This window comes from Mus caroli, chromosome 7 (genome assembly GCF_900094665.2).
Source record: "Mus caroli chromosome 7, CAROLI_EIJ_v1.1, whole genome shotgun sequence".
Taxonomy (NCBI): domain Eukaryota; kingdom Metazoa; phylum Chordata; class Mammalia; order Rodentia; family Muridae; genus Mus; species Mus caroli.
The window spans coordinates 67,151,710-67,172,698 of record NC_034576.1 but is presented as its reverse complement, the minus strand read 5'-3'; the positions used below and the strand labels follow the sequence as shown (position 1 = coordinate 67,172,698).

The 20,989-nt window shown below is 46.3% G+C and overlaps 2 protein-coding genes across 2 annotated transcripts in view; one reads left to right on the top strand and one right to left on the bottom strand.

Annotated features, from left to right (window-relative positions):
• The window catches only part of Fan1 (FANCD2 and FANCI associated nuclease 1), a 29,306-nt gene extending 18,188 nt beyond the window's left edge, over positions 1-11,118 (top strand). Inside the window, exons 9-14 of the mRNA XM_021168413.2 lie at positions 1,682-1,846; positions 2,504-2,654; positions 6,311-6,414; positions 6,932-7,126; positions 7,467-7,595; positions 9,737-11,118. Coding sequence (XP_021024072.1) covers positions 1,682-1,846; positions 2,504-2,654; positions 6,311-6,414; positions 6,932-7,126; positions 7,467-7,595; positions 9,737-9,874 — 882 coding nt within the window. The 3' untranslated portion in view covers positions 9,875-11,118. The remainder of the gene's footprint in view (positions 1-1,681; positions 1,847-2,503; positions 2,655-6,310; positions 6,415-6,931; positions 7,127-7,466; positions 7,596-9,736) is intronic.
• A 4,670-nt stretch (positions 11,119-15,788) lies between these two features.
• Positions 15,789-20,989, bottom strand: part of Mtmr10 (myotubularin related protein 10) — a 53,439-nt gene continuing 48,238 nt past the window's right edge. Inside the window, exons 15-16 of the mRNA XM_021167676.2 lie at positions 19,692-19,874; positions 15,789-19,175 (exon numbers count right to left, since the gene is read on the bottom strand). Of these exons, the coding sequence (XP_021023335.1) occupies positions 18,579-19,175; positions 19,692-19,874 (780 nt within the window). The 3' untranslated portion in view covers positions 15,789-18,578. The remainder of the gene's footprint in view (positions 19,176-19,691; positions 19,875-20,989) is intronic.

Genomic DNA, 20,989 nt, shown 5'->3' with positions numbered 1-20,989 from the left:
GGCTGGCCTCCAACTCAGAAATTTGCCTGCCTCTGCCTCCCAAGTGCTGGGATTAAAGGCGTGCGCCACCACACCTGGCCCCTAGGAGTTTTTTTGACAACATAGTTTCTCTTGCATCTTGTATAATTGTGGTGTTTAATAGACAATACACTTTAAGATGACACTAGAAATTCTTTTTTAGACTTATTTTGTATGTGTGGGTGTTTTGCCTGCATGCATGGATGCACACCACGTGAGTGCCTGGTGCCCTTGGAGGTCTGAAGAGGGCATTGGATCTCCTGGACGTGGAGTTAAGGACAGCTGTAAGCCATCATGTGGGTGCTGGGAACTCAGTCTTGCCAGGTCCTCTGCAAGAACAAGTGCTCTTAACTTCTGTCCAACCCGCTAAGGTGACACTTGTAAAATTCTCTCCTAATGATGGCTGGAGCCCTGCCACTCAATGTGAGAGATCAGCAGAGCCTAAATAATTTTATTTGAAGTTAACTCTCTTTATTGTGATTCTTAAAGTTATTGTGCATATGGGTGCTTTGTCTGCATTTATGTCTGTGTATTGCATGCATGCGGGACCTAAGGAGGCCAGAAGAGGGCATCGGATTTCCTGAAATTAGAATCAGGGATAGTTGTGTAGATGCTGGCAACTGAGACTGGGACCTCTGGTAATGCAGCTGGGGTCCTTCTTCAGCCACCTCTCCAGCCCCACCGCTCACTGCAATTTTGCTATTTTATATATATTTTTTCCAACTTTGGGGACAAAGGTGACACTCAGTTTTCTACGTTAAAAGTATACAGATTGCTTTGTTAAGATAAAACGGAGGGCTGGAGAGATGGTTCAGTGGTTAAGAGCACCGACTGCTCCTCCGAAGGTCCTGAGTTCAAATCCCAGCAACCACATGGTGGCTCACAACCATCCGTAATGAGATCTGATGCCCTCTTCTGGTGCATCTGAAGACAGCTACAGTGTGCTTAGATATAATAATAAATAAATCTTAAAAAAAAAAAAAAAGATAAAACTGAATGTGTACATAAAGGAAAACAGGCCAAGAGGCCGCAGAGCCACACAGTTCTGGGCACGGTGTCGCCCTGCATGGTGGGCTAGCCTTGTCTCAGCTCCAACCTCTCCTGCAGGGTGGTCTGACCAGTTGTCAGGGCTGTGTACAATCATGTTCCAGGAGACAAGCCCCTTTTCTGGCTGGCCCCAGGGCCTCAGCCTTTTCTTCCAACCTGAGACCTGGAGAAATGCTAGTTTCTTGGGGCCCACTGTTTCAGTAATCTGATTGAGGAAGAGAAGGGCCCAAATGTCTCATTATAGTGGGTGTGGTGGCATACACCTTTAATCCCAGTACGAGGGAGGCATAGGCAGGTGGTTCTTGTGAGTTCAAGGCCAGTCTGATTTACAGATCGAGTTCTGGGATTACACAGAGAACCCTGTCTCAAAACTAAACAAAACAAAATCAAACAAAGTCTTGCCTCCTGCCAGGTGGCTCTCCTCTGGCCACGTGAATGATGGCTGGTCATGGTTAGACGTGGAAAAGAGACCTAAGGAAATAGCCTGCGTTTCTCCAGGCACTGTTTACCCATTTGTGAAAATAGGATAATTAGTCTCGAGGTTTCTCGTCAGAGTAAATTGACAGCTGCTGCTTGGGACTTTGGGGATGTTGACGTGTGACTTGTTAATTGCTAGGCAATTAGGTGCATCAGGGAAGGCCTGGCAGACCCACACGTGAGGACAGGACACCGACTTTCTCTTTATCAGCGAGCCGTGCGCCTGCGAGAGTCTCCGAGCTGCAAGAAGTACAAGCACCTCTTCAGCCGGCTGCCCGAGGTTGCCGTGGGAGACGTCAAGCATGTAGGTGCCCTTCGGGTGCTTTTGTGTCTGTTGTTGGTTAAACCCAGGCCGCGTCCAGTGCTCCTTGCTGTGCCCTTGATTTAAACGTATTTACTTAGATTCCTCTGTGTGCCTCCCCCACCCCTGAATCCTTTTAGTATGTAACTCCATCTTGGACTCAGAATGGCCTGATTCTCATTTGGGATAGCAGTGTCACCGTTGTGTCCATTTCATTTTAACGCCCTCTTCTCTGCTATGCCTGGGCTACCCTGTATGGCCACACCAGAGCTGGGTGACAGAGCTTCTGAGTAAGATCGTGAACATCCACTTCTTTTGCCTGCTTCTCTGGGGGGGGGGGGCGCCTCTTAGATGCTCTGCAGAAGCTGGGACAGTCACATCCTTCAGAGTGTGCCAGTGTGGGTCACATACCATTTCACTCCTGCTCTGCAGGAGTAGCCAGGTCTATCCCCAGGATGCTGCACGCAAGTCTCCAGGGGCTAATCAGATGGGTTTGTTTTTGAGAGAGTCTTACTATGTAGCCTTAACTGGCCTGGAACTTACTATATAGACAGGCTGACCTCAAACTCAAAGAAATCCACCTGCCTCAGACTCCTGAGTGCTAGGACTGAAGGTATGCGCCACCATGCTCGACTTTGATGCTTTTTGCTACCATTCTAGGTGACCATCACGGGCAGGCTGTGCCCACAGCATGGCATGGGCAAGTCTGTGTTTGTCATGGAGAGTGGAGACGCCACCAACCCCACCACAGTCCTGTGTTCTGTGGAGGAGCTGGCCCTGGATTATTACAGGCAGAGTGGCTTTGACCAAGGTAAGCTGAGCAGTGCTTCCTGCATCCCAGCCGGTCAGTCGGGGAAGAGTGTTGCAGGATGGCTCATCAGTAATGGGGTGCTCTCCTCTCTGACCTCAGAAGCAGCCACAGCTGGCCAGAGGTGTGAAAAAGAACTGGGTTGGTTGTCAGGGTGTTTGTCTCTTGGTGTTTGGCCGTTATTGTTGTGCAACTATGTGGGCTGTGTGGATAGTGCTCTGTGATGGGGTGATCGCTGTAAGGAGACTGCCTTTGCTACCAGAGGCTGGCATTGGGGAGAGATGTGAAGGAGGACAGAGAGTTGTCCTGTAAAAGGCTGCCTGGTAATGAAGCTGTCCTTGAGGGCCAGGACCGATGCGTCTGAGGGGCATAGATATCTCAGTGGGCACATGGTAAGGTCATAGGTGTGAGGAGCTTGAGAGGAAATCTGCTAGCTTCCAAGAACACAAGTGTCGGAGCTGGGAGCCTGGTGGTCTGTTGCCGGGTGGAGAGGAGGATGCTGAAGGGCCTGCTGGTTTGCCCATTGAGTGTGAGTGTCCACTGAGAAACTGCTGTACCGAGCTGACCAACGCAGAATCGTGCGATTCCCTACATCCTACTGGCTTCAACAACAGCTGCACAGCCACCACACGGCTTGGACCCTGAGTCCTTTTGCCACGGTGCCCCTCACATCACTCGTCCTCCTGCCATGCTGCCCTTAGGACTCTGGGGTGGTTCATTACATGATACACACTCAGACCCTCGGCACGTCTCCGCATTCCTGACTTGGTTGTTCCTGGAGGAGCTAGCGCTCCTCTTAGAATTCGCTTGCCTGTGTATAGGAGGCTCTTGCAGGGGCCATTGGCCACAGGATGCCTCCTGGGAGTGGGATAGCGAGGCCACAGTGTCGTGGTCAGATGTGCGTGGCCAGAGCTGAATGTTGGTACAGTCACCCAGAGTGACAGCAGCTCGGGCTTCCCTCGTTAGTGTGAAAGCCCTGCTGCATTACAGGGGCGAAGAGGCTTTTGGTTTTAAATAGTGCATTTCTAATGTCAGTTGGCAATTCCTTGACTTTGTACGTTTCCCACTGCCTGTTTCTCTCCCCTGTTTTAGCCTCTCTTCACAGTCTGTCGCAGAGAGTCTACTCACTGCAAGTAGTGCTTTAGAGTGGAAGCTTGAGCACTCGCCCTCTAATTGGAAAAATCAAATGTCCACCCCAGGCACCTTTGTAAAACGTAGTAAGCAGGAAAGCATAAGTCAACCCTGGAGGAAAGAAATAGAGCGGAAGCTCCCTGTCAGGACCAGAGACAAGGCACGCGGGGGGGGGGGGGGGGTAGGCTGTCCAGAATGGTCTCCCTGGGTAGCCAGCTGGCCAGGAACTCACTCTGTAGCTCAGGCTGACCTCCAACACACAGAGATCCACCTGCCTCAGTTTCCTGAGTGATGGGATTAAAGGCCACACCTGGCTTACTTTATCTTTTTAAGGACTGCTTTGGGGTGGACAATACTGATCCTAGTGTTGTGAGATGGTGGCGGAGAGTATGTGCTGGCCACACCCACTCAGCTTCTCACATCCTCCTCCTCCCTCTTGCCTCCCCCCCTGGATCTAACCAGCCAGCCCTCAATGTCCACTCATTGTGCTTGCTGAGGAGTTCTCATGGGGACAGCCAAGTCCTGTCCTTGTGCTCAGATGTCTCCCTGTGCCCCTGCTTTAGGGTCACTGGTGTGAAACCATACAGTACCATCAGATGGTGGCTTTAGGTGGAGGTCTCGGTTAGATGGGCTGTGAAGAGAAGATTTTGCAGACCCGGGTTTCTTCCTGTGGAGTGTAAGGATTAATCTGCTCACCATGGCTTTCCTGCTCGTAGGGCAGGTGATGTTCTAGGGAAGGACTGCTGACACGGGTGAAAACAGCGAGATGCAGCGAGCCTGAAAAGCTTAGAGATGCAGGAGCAGGATGGAAATTCCAGGCGCTAGGTGATGTCACAGACATGTCAACTGTTCCAGCTCCTGGCCAGAGGAATTCAGCACAGGAAAATATTTCCAGTTTATCCAGGAGCTTGAAAAACAGCAGGGAATTCTTTTTCCAGAACATAAGATATCTCCACATAAGATGTTTTAAATGTATATTACATTCTAATATATTGGGAAATTGATGTGACTTGCTGCTGGGTTCTATTGTAGAGGGATTTATGTAGAGGAAATTTCAAACCCTCCAGGGGAAGCTATTTCTGAATAGGGCAGGAGGATTATTCCAAAAAATGACTGCAGTCAGAATTCAGAGCATAGCAGCGGTCAGGAATGAGTCTGACCTCCGTGTCAGTGATGGAGCGATATTCACACAGGGATGGAAACCTGGAAGTTAGGTCCAGCTTTCTTCCCGGCAGGCCAGAGTCTGGTACCCTGGTGTGAGTGCTCTTGGTAGCTGGAGGGCTTGTTTCAGCCAGGCTGAGCAAGCCCTGTTCACTGCATCCTTTTGTACCATGGAAACAGGCCACAGGGACGGGAGCCAGAACTAGGAGGGAACAAACAAGGTCCTGCACAACTCTGGAGATCAGGATAGAACACAACCACAGGCTATAGCCACAGCCTCCCGGTTGGCAGGAGGACCAGTGTGCCTGAGCATTTGACTCCCATGTTGCTTTCTCTCCTGTGCTCCCTGGGAGCTTTGCTGCCAGTGTGAGCATGATAGGAAGGCGGAAAGATGACCACATAGCTGTCTTCCTTTGCTGGGCTGTTTGTGGCTGTGCAGAGACACCCAGCTTAGAGAGAGGAGCTTGGTAAGGCAGCACTCGGGGACACAGGTCTGAAGTTTATACCAAGACCTTCTTCTTTCCACACCGTGCTGCTGCCTTGCAGTGGCCCTAGGACCCAGCTGTTCAATGAGGATGTCTCCTGGTGATTGTGTCTTCAGCATGAGAAGGACACTAGAACTAGGTGGTCTTTACAGATGACGGTTTCCGTAGAAGCCTTGCATATCAGTAACACCGTAGTAACCTCATCAGGCCAAATCGGCTTTGTGAATGGTGAGCCCGGTGAATGGAAAGAGTGTTGGGTAAACCTGAGGCTGCGGGGCTCTCTCAAATGCCTGGCCTTTTGTCATTCCCTGTTCGGGAATCATTTCTTGTAGTTTGCCAGAGGCCTGTGCCAGAGCCTGCTTATTGAGAACCACTGCTCTGTGACCTTCCGATGCCCATTTGAAGTTTTCTCCTTAAATAAAGCTTCTGTGTGTGAAGAATATAGTGTGAAGAGCAAGCTGGAAGTAGCCTGTCTTTCTGACATTCTAATATCTCAGTTCTTTCCCTGAAAGAGAAAAATTTACATTAGGTCGGCATGATATTCTCTTTTATTATTATTATTAGATATTTTCTTTATTTACATTTCAAATGTTATCCCCTTTCCTGGTTTCCCCTCTGAAAACCCCTTACCTCCTCCCCTTTCCCCCTGCTCAACAACCCACCAACTCCCGCTTCCTGGCCCTGGCATTCCCCTACACTGGAGCATAGAGCCTTCATAGGACCAAGGGCCTCTCCTCCCATTGATGACCGACTAGGCCATCCTTTGCTGCATATGCAGCTGGAGCCACGAGTCCCTCCATGTGTACTCTTTGGTTGGCATCACGATATTCTTAAACAACCAGATAAGGCAGGTGTTTTTCTCCTTCTGGGACGCTGCTGTAGGGATTCATGGAGAAGGGTCCACCTTCAGCACCCTGTGTGGCCTCCTGCTGTGGGATATCATCTTCATGGATGGAATACCAGACGTCTTCAGAAATGCCTACCAGGTAACTCCTAACACCATCGTGCCAGGGTCTCTCCTATGTATGCCTGTGTCTTACGCCTTCCTCTGCACCAGGGTCTCAAGCCAGCAGCAGCCTGGCATTTGGTCATCTTTGGCTCTACCCTCAGTAGTACTAATTGCATTGGAATAAAACCGTTTGTTTTTTAAACAGGAACTAGTAGATTTTAACCCCAAGCCTAGTTTCCCTTCAATATTACATTTGACTCAGGCACTGAGAACCCTGAGCTGAGCACCTGGCCTCACGCCAGCATCCAACCAAGGGCTCTCACACACAGTCCCACCAGCACCAGATGAAGCTCAACCAATTCCACTCAGGGCAAAAACAATCACTAAAAACCCAGGCTAAGATTCCTTGAGTCTGATAATTTTAACTCATCTCTTCTGAGGGAAAAAAATGTGTCAGCCAATTGGCCAGCTTCCAGATCTCCTGGAACTCCAGCATCCCCTGTTTAAGCGCCCTCCCCAGGATGTTAGGAAAGTTCCCTTTCTCTTCCACACAGGCATCCCCACTGGATTTGCTCACGGACAGCTTCTTCTCAAGCAGGGAGCAGGCCCTGGAAGCCAGGCTGCAGCTGATCCACAGCGCCCCTGCTGAGAGCCTGCGGGCCTGGGTGAGCGAAGCATGGCAGGCCCAGCAAGGCAGAGTGGCCTCTCTGGTCAGCTGGGACCGCTTCACCTCCCTACAGCAAGCTCAGGTACTACTTTCCCGCGATGTGGTCAGTCAGCCCTTCACAGTGCTGGCTGTGCTCTGGCAATTGTATAAGGTCTCGTCACTCCTGAGTGCTGAGTCACACTCCCTCTTCATCAAATGTGCCACAGGATGCCCACACCAGGCAGAGGTTGTTAACTGACCATGGAGAGCTTGCCATGGGCTTCTGCCAGCCACTCTGGAGCCTGGTCTGGCAGCAGAGCTACTTCTGGTGTTCCTGGGGCCTGTGTTTGTTGAATTGTACTGGTGTCCTCTGATGGCCGCTCAAGCCCATCTTGGTGTTTCTGTCCTCAAGGTGGCTAACTCTCCTTTTGTATCACGCTTAGGATCTTGTCTGCTGCCTCGGGGGTCCTGTCCTCAGTGGTGTGTGCAGGCGCCTGGCTGCTGACTTTCGGCACTGCCGAGGGGGCCTCCCAGACTTGGTGGTGTGGAATTCTCAGAGCCACCATTGCAAGGTCAGTAGAGAACACCATTTGTAATTTCAGCAGCAGCTATGTCACAGTTCACGTGCTGGGCATTTTCTCCTGACTGTTAGAAGGATCAAATTCCTTGATAGCCACTAGGCTGAGGGCTTGGGTGCTCAGAAGCTTCTCTGAGGAGCTGGGGTGCAAGCAAGACAGGCAGTCTCATGTCAGCCCATCATGGAGGTGATAGTCGACCAGTACAACATTCTGTTACTAGAACAAGCCACTAGCTGCAAGGCACACCAAGGGTTACACACTTGCCCCTCCTTCCTTCTCTCACCTTTTTCTGACTCAGATTTCATCCTAGTCTGATTTATCTTTTTATTATCATAGTATCTTTTGATGACCAGACGTTTTACATTTTGATTAAATTCAGTGTTCTTTAGTGGCTCATACCTTTGGTGTGAGATATCTGATCTGAAACCACAAAGAGGTTTTCTTGTGTTTTGTTCTAAAAGTCCTGTGTTTACATTTTATATATTTTGTGATCTGTTTAGGTATTTTTCTGTCTGCTCTGGGATGTGGGTTTTTTGTTTTGTTGGGGAGTAGCTGACTGTTCGGTGCCATTGGTGCTGCCTCTGCTGAGAATATTTTTGTTCCTCATGCAGTAGAACTCCAGAGTTACTGAGTGAAGAACTGAATTTATATATTCTTTGGCCTGGGCTTCTGTTTCTCCCTTAGTGTTTAGCTATAAAAGCTACCTAACTTCCTGGCTCCTTTAGAGCTGAAATGTTTGCCCTGTAGGTTTGGGCATAAAATCTCCATGAATGCCAAGTTTCTCACACTGGCTTTTCTGGTATCAGACAAAATCTAATACTGCCTCCTCCTTGTCAAGGTCCACTTACTCTCATTTATGTAAGCTTCCAGGTCAGAGGTGAGCTGCCTCTGGCTGGTGAGCCTGACTCAGCGGTCCCCCGTGGTACCCAGAATAAGATCAGTTATTCTACATCCTGAGTCTTCTTGGAGCACTTGCTGCCCGTCCGTTGCACTACTCCCTCACACAGCCTAGAGATCCGTATCTACCCGACTCCAGGCTCCAGGATAGCAAGTGTGCACCACCATGCCTTGCTTCCTGGATGAAAATCCAGTTGTCATGTTTGCACGGCAAGCACTTTACTGACTGAATCATTTCTCCAAGCCAAGAAGCATATAATTGAGTCTTATGTGTGTTGGGGGGAGGGGTGCTCACATGTATGTATGTGGGTACATATATGTTCAGGTGAGTATGCCTATGGAGGCTTGAGTTTGACACTGGGTTTCTTCCGTGATGCCTTTCCAGTGTATATGTCCAGGCAGGGTCTGTTAGGTGAACCACACGCCCAGCAGTTGAGCTTGTCTAGCTAGTTAGGCAGCTTGCTCTGGGAACCCCATCCTCACTTCCTGCATGTTAGCATTACAGGATGATTGTGACCCCTTGTGGTCCTGCGTTCTTTAAGGAAGCAGGCTGAGCAAGCCATGAGAGCAGTCTAGTAAGCAGCACACCTCCATGGCCTCTGCATCAGTTTCTGTGTCCAGGTTCCCACCTTGGGTTTCTGCTCAGTAGGTAAACACGGTTGCCACCAAGCCTAACAACCTGAGTTAAGTTGCCAGACTGCAAGTTGTTCTCTGGTAACTCCCTAGTGTTTTAAAAACATCAAAAAGGGAACAGTTTGGTCTTATAATAATGAGAAAGTGCACAGGAAGATCTCTGAGATTAGCAGAGCCTTGAGTCCTAAGAAACAATGCCTGTGGGACACAGAGAGAAGTATCCTCAGCAAATGCATATGTGGTCCTCGGTGGGGATAGGACTGGAGGGAATGACGCCTTGGGACTGACTGGCAGGGGCCAGGTCTTTCTTTCTATATTGTAATGTTAAGTTTAGGTTCAGATGCAAACATAACAAATCGGGGGTTAAAGTAGGAAAGAGCAACCCAGTGTGCACCTTCAAACCACCTCAGTTGCTACTCAGTTTACTCAAGCACTGTCTAGTTCCCAACAGGATCATTTCCTAAGGCATGTCTTAGTTGCATATCTATTTGTTGTAAATGTGTACAGTGACTCACCTAGATAGGCAGCAGTTTAAGTGACTATAGCTCACTGGGTCCCTTTCTGTATCAGTAAGATGTTGTTGAGTCTGAAAACTTCTCTTGCAGCTGGTGGAAGTGAAAGGCCCCAGCGATCGCCTTTCATGTAAGCAGATGATCTGGCTGGACGAACTCCAAAAGCTGGGGGCCGATGTAGAAGTGTGCCATGTGGTTGCAGTTGGTGCTAAGAGCAAAGGTCTTGGCTGAAAGATGTCACACTAGAGACATCTGGCCATCTACTGGGACAAGATCTTCAGATGGATAAAAGTTGTCACACTGGGGACATCTGGCCATCCACTGGGACAAGATCTTCAGATGGATAAAAGTTGTCACACTGGGGACATCTGGCCATCCACTGGGACAAGATTGTCAACAGGATAAAGCTGTTTGCATGGTCTCCACTTGGACTTGTCCTGACACCTGAGATTGGAATGACTCATCCTTGTACAATTTCTGTGTGTCACAAAACTTGGCCTCTGCTGGAGAACACTGGATCCCCTGTGGGTGGGTGGGTGGACTGTTGAAAATATAGAAGTCTGTGTGGACGCTGTAGGAGCTGAAGGCATCCATGTTGTTAAGCTTTAAAAAAAAAACTGCCAGAGGGAAAATGAACATGATGAATTTAGTTGACACTTTAGGTTTTTAATACAAAATGTTTCTCTACTAAATGCACTGGCAGTGGTGATCCCTGAATTTGGGGTTGTCTTGTGGTTATCAAAGAAGGGCAGAACCCGTAGGAATTTTGATTTCCAATAGGGGGAAAGTAAAAACAACCAAAACCAGATTCTTTCATTTAAAGGGAAGAAGGATCACAATATGTATCAAGCTTCGAGCTTTTGGATTATGTGTGATTAAAAATGTGTGCCAAGATATTAGAAAACAGCACCTTCCTGAGGTATCCTAATGTTGCCAGAAGTTGGTCTGAAACCTCACTCAGCTCTCACAGTTGACTGCGAGATGGTTTACCTCATCAAAGAAAACTGAATTAGCCCATTCCTGAAAGTGAAGTTGGCTCTCTGCTGGACGCGCCTCCCCCTGCTCACCTCGCTGAACCCAGCCCCAGCACGGACAGTGAGACCTGTGCTCTGCTGCCCATTTGCCAAGGAGCTGCTTACTAGATCGACTCATGTGTTCATGAACTGACTGGCTTCTGTATGCCAGGTATAGGAGTTTAAAAGCCAGAAAGGTAATATATGATTTTTGTCTCCTGTGGTCACAAAGAAGCTTTGGGGTAGGAGGAATCTATGAAAATAACCAAGTACAATACAATACAATACAATACAATACATGGTAACAGTTACTAGAGGAAGGAAAAGGGGTGGGGGACTTTATTTAGAGAATAAAAATGTTTCTGCTAGTCAAAGCACATTATGTCGCTGGGAATGGTGGCTCACACCTGTAATCCAGCACTTAAGAGGCTGAGACAGGAGGATTACCTTGAGTTTAAGGTCAGACCAGGCTACAAAGTGAGACTGTCTCAGAAGAGAGAGAGAGAGAGAGAGAGAGAGAGAGAGAGAGAGAGAGAGAGAGAGAAGAAAAGAAAAGAAAGGGGGGAGGGAGAGAAGAAGAAGGAAGGAAGGAAGCAGCAGCTCATTGTGAGTGCTCTTCTCACTCTGTGCTGTGGATCAAGCAGACTGAGAAACACAGAGGTGTGACGTCTTAGGGAAGCATGGGTGCTGGTTCCCAAGCCAGACCCTAATAAAGCCTAAGACCCACACAGTAGGAAAGAACAGACTCTGTATGTACCTCACCCATGTGCCATGGTATACACAGGCTCATATACACACAATAAATAAAAATGTGTTTAAGACGTTAACAACGCTCAGTGGGCTTTGTTTGAATTTGTGCGATAGCTGGAGGTGGGCATTGGCACCTATTGGCAGGTCTGATGGAAATAACCAGGATATTAAGCCAGGCACTCTGACCCCAAAAACTGATCTTGGTGGGGGTGGGGGCGAAACAAATTATTTCAAGTGTAGAATGATCCAGGGTATTTCAGTTGAAGTGTCAGAAATACTCTTTTCAAGAGCAAATGTAGATTCAAAACAAAACTGATACTGACTGGTTTTTCTGATCCCTTACATTCAAAACAAAACAAAACAAAAAACAAATTGCAGCCATCTCAGATTTTCATCTTTCCTCCATGTAGAAAGGAGGAAACTTTCTATGCATGAAAACTAACCTGGGACTTACTGAAATAGATGTGGCCCAAGAAGGAGGCCATCACAGACAGATGAGGAAGTCAGAAGCCACCTGAGTCCAGTGGACTGCGGAAAGAACTCCAAGAGGGCTCAGGCAGTGTGACAAAACCAGCTGTCTGTCCCCGCTGGCAGCTGTTTTTTTGTTTGATTTTGACGGGACAGATTTGGAGCAGGGCTTTATGTAGCCCATGCTGGCCTTGAACTCTTCTACCTTCACCTACCAAGTGCTGGGGTCTCAGGATGTTGCTACCCCACCATCTAGCTTATGAAGCACTCTCAGCCGTTTGAGTTTCCTGTTTTGAGAGCCCAATGTTTAGATCTGTGTCTCATTGTTTACTTGGGTTATCTGTTTTCATGACACCTAGTTCCGAGTTCTTTATATATTTGGTCCATAGTTCCCTATTGGATGTGAAGCTGGTCAGGCATCTTCTCCCTTTCTCTAGGCTGTCACTTTGAATGACAGTGTCCTTTGTCATGCAGCAGCCTCTCAGTTTCAAGTCCCATTATATATATTATTTGTTTGTTTGCTTGATTATTTATTTTGGTAAGCTGATGAATTTTTATTGGGGTTACTAACAGAAATGTGGGTGACAGAACAAAGATGACTCACAAAAGCAGCTGTACCACCCCAAAAGCCCACCTCCAACACAGGTGGCAACTCCTGAGAGCTCTCCACAGTCTCCTCCGCCAGCTGCCGCTTACCCCATCTTAAAATACTACAGAATGGAGTTTGAGAATCTTTTAAGTTTTCACTTTCCCAGACATGGGACATTTTGTCAATTTCCTAAGTACCATGAACCTCGTCCATGCCCCCAGAAATGGCTTAATTCTCAGATACTACTATACCACACACCATACTGCTGATCCAAGTACCCCTGATGACCTGTCTCCTGCCTCAGCCAAAGTAGAAGCTTGTCTCTCATCATCTTCCTTCATTAATGGTCTAGAGATGGATGGAAATTGACCTAGCTGCTTTGCCTATTTAAAGAGCAGAGCTCAATAGAAGTTATTACTGACTATTAAGGCACCTATCTATTCATCTTATGTTGATACATTCAAGGTTTTCTCTGGCTTATTATGCATCCATGTTAAGTGCACTCATGATGAAATTTTAGTATTCTTTTTTAGTATTTTTTGAGATTATCTCCATTATAAGTTTCTAGAATGTCTCTTATCATAATATTCCCAAATAATTAATAACATCAAAACAAATAATTCTGTAGCTCCTACTGAGTTCCAGCCATGGTTCTAACTACTTCACACATATTGTAGTGTGGGAACTATTTGGAGGTATACTACTTTGCGCGTGTCTGAGGGTTGCTCCCAGGGCTTCATGCATCCCTGCCTGACAAGGTTCTCTTCCTACCCACACATCACAGTATGAGAAGCTCGAGAGAGGTTAAAGAATGTTCCCAGAGTGATCACAACAGTAGCAAATCCAGAATTCTAAGCTAGGCATTGTGGCTTTCGATGCAATGATATGCAGATGATGTACAGTAATAAAACTTCAGTGTGAAGAGAAAAATTTAAAAGTGAGAAAAAAATGGAATATTTCTAGTATATTTTATTTAACATTATGGGATATTATTTTGATTTAAAAATAAGGCAGTATTATCATTTATAACAACATGGATAAACCTGAAGGACATTGTGTTAAATTATATATATGAAATGAAATATATGAGGTCCTATTTATTAATTGTTGATCTTAGTGACTGTGCTAACAGTATTCTGTTCAGAAAGTCTTTTCCTATGCCAAGGAGTTCAAGGCTATTCCCAAATTTTTCCATGCTATATGCAGAAGAATGCAGATAGGTCCATACTTATCACCCTGAACAAAACTCAACTCCAAGTGGATCAAAGACTTCAACATAAAGGCAGATATGCTGAATCTGATTGAAGAAAAATTATTCAGTTTCTTCTATTTCTATTATGGGAATAATTTCAGGAATATTGGTGTTAACTTTTTTTTTTTAGTTGGGAGACTTTTAATAACTGCTTCTATTTCACTAGGGGTTATAGGTCTATCTAAATTGTTTAACCAGTTTTTTTTTTTTTTTTTTTGGTTTTTTCGAGACAGGGTTTCCCTGTATAGCCCTGGCTGTCCTGGCATTCACTTTATAGACCAGGCTGGCCTCGAACTCAGAAATCCACCTGCCTCTGCCTCCCGAGTGCTGGGATTAAAGGCGTGCGCCACCACGCCCGGCGATTAACCAGTTTTTATTTAACTTTGGTAAAGTGATACCTACTGAGAAAGTTATTCATGTCTCTTAAGTTTTCCAGTTTGTTGGATTGCAGTCTTTTAAAGTTTGACCTTAAGATTCTCTGGATTTCCTTGGTGTCTGATGTCATATCCCTTTTCATCGCTGACTTTGTTAATTTGGATACTCTCTCTTGACCTTTTAGTTAGTTTGGGTAAGCGTTTGTCTATCTTGGGATTTTTCTCAAAGAACCAACTCTGTTTCACTGATTCTTTGTATTCTGTTTCCGTGTCATTCATTTCAGCCCTGAGTTTGATTATTTCTTGCCTTCCACTCCTCTTGGTGTGATTTCTTTGTTCAGGAGTGCTGTTAAGTTTCTAGTATTAGTATGACATCTTTCCAGTTTTTATGTAGGCACGCAGTGGTCTGAACTTGCGTCTTAGAGCTGACTCCATTGTGCTCCATAAGTTTGGGTGTATGTATTCGTTTTCATTTGAGATATCCCTCAGCTTGGGCTTCCTTTGTTGATTCTATTTCCATATTTAGGTCTTGAACGGCTTGGCGCATTTCCTGCCAATTGTTTGTTGCCATAGATTTCCTTAGGAGACTTATTCATACCCCCTTTAAGGACCTCTATCATGTTCATAAAGGTTATTTTAAGGCCTTTGTCTTGCTCTTCTGCTGTCTTAAAATCCTCAGAGCCTACTGTTTGGTAGGGTTTCTGGGCCCCAGTAGAGACATACTATCCTGGCTATTAATGTGCTTTTATGCCGATGTGGAGGAGTTTGAGATGACCGTAATTCTACTCACTGATATTTGCTCTTATCTTTATTGGGTGGTTGTTTTGTTCCTTGGTTTCTGTTGCCCTTTATGGCTCTTAAGATGGTATGGTAAGTGCTGCCTACAGGGGAATTCTGGGATATTGCTAGGTGTGACCACTGAGGGTTCTGCATAAAATATGATTCTAAGTATTGGGAGCTGCCACTTAGCATTCGAAAGGGAATGAGGTAGAGGGGGTAAATGGGGTTCACATGAAGGAAGAAAACAGGGTATTTACCAAATTTTGCTTAGTGCCCTGGAAATGGGGGCAGATTGAGGAGAAGCCTAAGAGGTAGTTTGCTAGGACCTGGGGAGGAGACTGGGGATGGGATTTGGAGAGGAGGGAGAATGAACGTCTGAAGCTCACTTACCTGCCTCACTGGCCTACTTGCTTCTGTAGCAGGCTTGGCAGGCAGGATCCCAGGAATGCCCGCTGGAGTTGGTGGTTAGGATAACAGGATGAGTGGGGAGGAAGGCTGGAAAAGAACTATGTGATCCACTGGAGATGGGAGCAGGAAAGAGTAAGAGGTCACAGTAGGTGGTTAGCTACACAGTTAGGGATGAGGCAGGGGTATGCCGGCGCTCGTTTGGGATGGGATAATGGGATGAGGAGGGGAAAGGGTGGAAGAGAAGGTCTAGATGAGCTAGTGGAGATGAGGCAGAAGGGAAGAACAGTCTGTAGCAGGTGGTCTGTCCCTGAGCTGGGGGTGAGACTGGGGGATTGGATTTGGAGAAGAGGGAGAAGTGAAGGTCTGCAGTTAGGCTACCTGCTTCCCTGGGCCACAGTGGCCTTTGCGAAACTCCTTGCTAATAAAACATCATTACTAAATAAAACTATGCCAGTAACTTATATCTCTATTCTATAAGCACCTGGGGCTAGATTAACAAAGGCAAGACCAATGCCAAGACATTTGTACATTTATTTTAGGAACATCTCCATTGGCTAGATCAGGTTAATTTGATACACAGTAAATGTAATAGGCTGCTCACGACCACTGCTGGGAGAGTCAGGTTAGACAAAGGACCTAGAAAAGGGTGACTTAACTGTACATCTGGCTCAACTCAATGTGGGGTCCCAGTCTCCAGGGACTCAGGGAAGCAGAATGCCCGTGTTAGTCTTTAGTGAATGGGAAGAACTAAAGAGTTGCAGTCTGTTCTGAACTGACGTGAAAGCTGTTAGTCCACCCCACCTTAGAGAGTTTCAAAAGAGATGAATAAAGGGTGTGTGCATACAGGTGGGAGCTGCAGCCTTCCATCACCAGTCTGTGTTCTAATGGGTTCATACTGGTGACGACTACAAACGGTATATCCATGGAGATTTTATTTAGCAGTCAGAGACCCCTTTACATCCACTCTGTTGAGCAGGATCCAGTCAACCTGCTCAGCCTGCTTAGGCTCATCAGTTGGATTTAGGCACAAAGGTTTTAGTTTTGTCTTGACACCAAGTTTTAATTGCTTGAGGTTACTGCTACAGCAAGAGGATCTTGTTGAAAACCATGTTGAACAGTTTTCATCTTCTGTCAGTAGAAATTAATGTCCTTTCCTTAAGTAAAGTTAGGCATTTTTGGTTTAGAATTGGTTCCCAAAATAAAGCAACAATAAGACAGTGTGACCTCTGGAGTCAGCATTAGAATGCCCAGTGTCATCAGTCCCTGCATGGGCGCCGCCAGCACAGGCTCTGCCCGGGTGGCCTCGGGGAGACAGCGCTTCTGAGCTCTTTGGTATGCTGATCACAGCCACCACACTTTACCTCTTCTGTCACCACAGGGTCACTTTTGTTTGCAGAGGTGCCAGGCAGCTGTCCCATAGGCCACACTAGGACTCTGGAGCTGTTTCACATAGTAAGCTGTAGTACAATAATCGTGATGTAACAACCACCCAGTCAAAATAGAAAAACATTTACAATTGATTACCATAAAAAATATGCAATTTCCATCATAAAATAGTGTTTGTTAATAGTACCTGACCTTCTTGTAAGTTAACAAAAAAGTTCTGAAAGGAGCTGAAGTAAATGTGAGGGATGAAAATTACAAAGAAATGAATTCTCAACCACAAATTAAATCTAGAACAACTTATAGAAGTAGCAAAGCAGCTTCATGAAAATGGGGGCCATTACTGTCAGGTTCCAGTGGTGACACCCCGGTGTCTCGGACCAGGGCTAACTGGCCAAGGGCTGGCGCATCCGCACTGCTGATAATGCTATTTGTAGAAGTAGACAAGAGCCCTTATTTTATAGCAACAGATGAGTGAAAACATTAAGTTTAGCCATAAGATAAGAAGTTTTTAAGACATAAGAACATCTGCCCTGTTAAATGCAGAGACATTATTAAACAGTTAGAAAAGGTCAATTTAGTAGAAATGGCTAAGCAGCACATATACAGGTCAAACTATTTTGAGAAATTCAGTTTTAGAAAAAGAAACAAACTAAATCAACACTTTACTATAAAGTATTTCAAAATCCAAGGTGGCAATTTAAGACACTGCCATTGTCCATTAGGACATGTCCACCTTTAAACAGGGAGAAGAAGCCCTGCATACACGCACGAGCATTCGTGCGTGCAGAAGCACAGGGCTGGGTGAAGCTGACCAGGTTCTCATCATGGTTTGGATCAAGGCTTCAGATTCTCACCCTCTTGGCATTGCCCCCAAGCCTGGAAGGGGTGCATCTCTGTATTAAAATGGCAACAACTGAGGAAGTCTTCCTCTCTAGTCTGCACATGTGTCCATCTCGTGACCCCGCCAGTTATTTCTGAGGAGAAGTGTTGGCCTGCGTCAGCATGACAGCTGAGATGCTCAGGAGGAGGCCAGAGCATCCCTTCAGCCTGCAGTCTGAGTGTGGCATGCTCCTGTGCATGGGCTTGGCACCCTCAGCCACAGCTGGAGCTGTGCATCTCCTACCTGGAGAGCCTCTAGGATTGCAGGGTGACTTTCTGAGGGACAAAACTGTGGCTCTGGAGACTCCTGGCTATTGGTGTAAGCTTGTTGGCAAAAAGCTATTTCCATTATACAGTGGGGCCTAAAGAGCCCAATTTTGAAAATTTTGTTATTCTAGCTTCTTTGTTACTTTTATCTTAATGTCAAAGGCACTTCTAGGTTTAAATAGCTACAGTGAATGCTTTAAAAATTACAGTGCATCTTTTAAGTTAGTTGTATGGAATTGAAGCAAGTCCATGATTTTGAAACACAGTGATCCTAGGTCCTAACTGAGGTGAACTAAAGTAAGAAAATCTAACCCCAGAACACAAGCTAAGAATGTTAGCTAAATACGTGGATGACAACTGAGGCCTCTTGGGAGTTTATCAGATGATCTAGAAATGCATTAAATATACTAATTTATTAACTTCCTTATCCACCTTCTCTGGGTTGTAACCTATCAGATAACCTTTAGTAGGTTGGAAAATAGATGTTGGCAAAATTTGCATGGCAGATGAACCTCAATATTTTGATATCAAGTGTAACAATGGGAAATTCATGCTGCAAATGACCCAAATGAGCCAGACCCAAAGGATACAGGACAAACCCAAAAGTCACACTGCCCTTAGAATAACCTAAGGCAGCATGATTAAACATGGTTTAAATATTAGTGCAAATTTCTTACATATAAAATGTTTTAAATGCCTCAGTTAGCAATTTCAGTTCAGAGAGGGAAATGTCCAGCTTCTCTCAATATGTCCAGAAAAATACCTCAATTTAGTCCTCATTTGCTAGTGTCTCAGTAGATAACCATATTTTGGCCCCACTTAAAAATTTGCTTAATGGCGTTCCTAAAATGCTTCGTCTACACAGATTTCCTACAGGAGAAAATGGAAATGAAGAGGAGAGGAACTCTGGTGTCCCCAGTGTGTCATGTGGCCCCGTGGCCCGGAAGTACATCCTGCTCTGGTCCAGCTCTGCATAGCAGGCTTCCAAGGGGCCGCTGCGGTGCTGCCTCAGCATCCTGCTTAGCATGTCCACCTCATCAGCCAGGAGAGAGAGCTTGTGGAAGGCCATGATGGAGCCCCCGAGGTTGATCTGGACCTCAGGGACCCAGCGGAAGTAGCACAGTTTCCACAATTTTATGTGTGTTCCGGAGAGACGTGGCAGGATAATGCCGTGTAGGTTGGCTGGTCTGGAGAACCACTCTTTAAAATACTGTTCGGCTCCACTGTGCTGGCTGTCGGAGTGCTGAGGTGGGTCCGGCTTCAGCTTCAGGATGAGGGAGTTTCTCCGAGGCAGCAGTTCTTGATCACTGATGACTCCATTCTTCAAGCATGAGGGCATTCCTCTCAGTGTGGAGCTGTAGCTCTTCTGCACAGAAGACAGATACTGGCATTACTCTACTGGAGCAGCTGCTTTCCAACAGAACTCCTGGCACTATGGCAACCAGCTGGGATAAACAGGTGACAGGAGGGTTCAGACTTGAAGGACATGGTCCTTTCCCCTGTGGCACTTAGGCTGGCCTTCTCTGGAACCAGTCTTTTCGATTGACTCTCCCAGGTTACTACTATGTCAGAGGGAGAGAGGAAGGCAAGTACAGCCTGTCTATTTATTTGTTTACATGCATGCTCCTAAGACTTTAGGGGTAAGGGGAAATTCTAACCTGGCTGATTTCTAGGAAGAATGGGCAGACTAGCTGGAAGTCAGCTCAGGGCTGCCACCTGTCAACTCTAGTGCTGACTGGGCTTCAAGAGCCTCGCTCACCAAGAAAACGTCAAGAAACTGTCATGTCAGTTAAAAGCTGCACTGTCTACTGGCCCAAAGACACTGTCTGGTGCTGCAGCAACAAGGATCTCAACTGCTAATATGCTGCTGTCTACAGTTTACCTTTGTGCGCTTAAAAGACTTCCTGGAGCCATTCTGTACACAAGGTGTGTTCTTGCCAATGTAGAAGGGGTTGTGGAAAAGAGTACGGTCCTTCGCAGTGAACTGAAGAGCCCAGTCCCACACTGAGGGGAATTTCAAGCCCTTTTCATCACCCAGCTGAATGTTTTTGCTGATGGCAAACTCCTGCAAAGCAAAGCACATGTGTGAGAAGAGGCACACCCACTTTTTCTCCCACCTCCACCAACAGGGGAGTTCTCTGCTAGAGCACTCAGCTTTCATGGGAGCACCACCCTGAGGACGATGAGCACTTGAGTAAGGAACGCACACTGCTGTTCATGTTCCAGCTGTGAACCAAGGAGGCTTTGCACTCTGGGCAGGGAAGGTGCTAGGCAGAGAGGAACACCTTCACTAAAATGGCACTGCAAACCTTAGACAGCACTGATGTCCTACTCTGGGCTTTGAGCATAGTGGCCTGGGTTCACACCACAGCAAATGCAACAACCCAGACAGCTGTGTGATAGCATGTCCTCCTCCTGGAGCAGAAGACAGACATGGGCTCCTCTGGAAGGCAGCCCTCAAGCTTTCTAAAAAAACGTAAGCAGTCACCGTAGTGACACAGAATAAGGACCCTCCGCTGAGCACAGTGACAGCAGGTTATATCAAGTTCACATAAGAAAGCTCCCTGGAAGAAATAGATAAGAAAAAATATGACTGACTCTTATTGTCTACTTGGTACCTTTTAATCTCTTAAAGATTTATTTATTCTATGTATATGAATACACTGTAACCTTCTTTAGACACACTAGAAGAGGGCATCATTACATCTTATTACAGATGGTTGTGAGCCACCATGTGGTTGCTGGTATTTGAACTCAGGACCTCTGGAAGAGCAGACGGTGCTCTTAACCACTGAGCCATCTCTCCAGCTCCCCTTTTAATCTTTTATAAACTTTTTCATTTAAAAAGGCCAAGAATTTGAGCCAGGCAGTGGTGGTACACACATTGAATCCCAGCACTCTGGAGGTAGAAGCAAGTGGATCTCTGTGAGTTCAAGACCAGCCTGATCTACAGAGTAAGTTCCAGGACAACTAGACTGCATAGTAAAGATAAAACTCTGTCTTAAACAAACAAACAAACAAAAAAACAGACACTGCCAAAAATTTGTTTGAAATTAGAGAAGGGGCAAATTATAAATGTTATGAGAAGAATGTAGAGTAATCAGGTTATAAGAGCACAGAGAGCTGTGAGTAAGCCCATGAAGGGGTGTGTGTGTGTGTGTGTGTGTGTGTGTGTGTGTG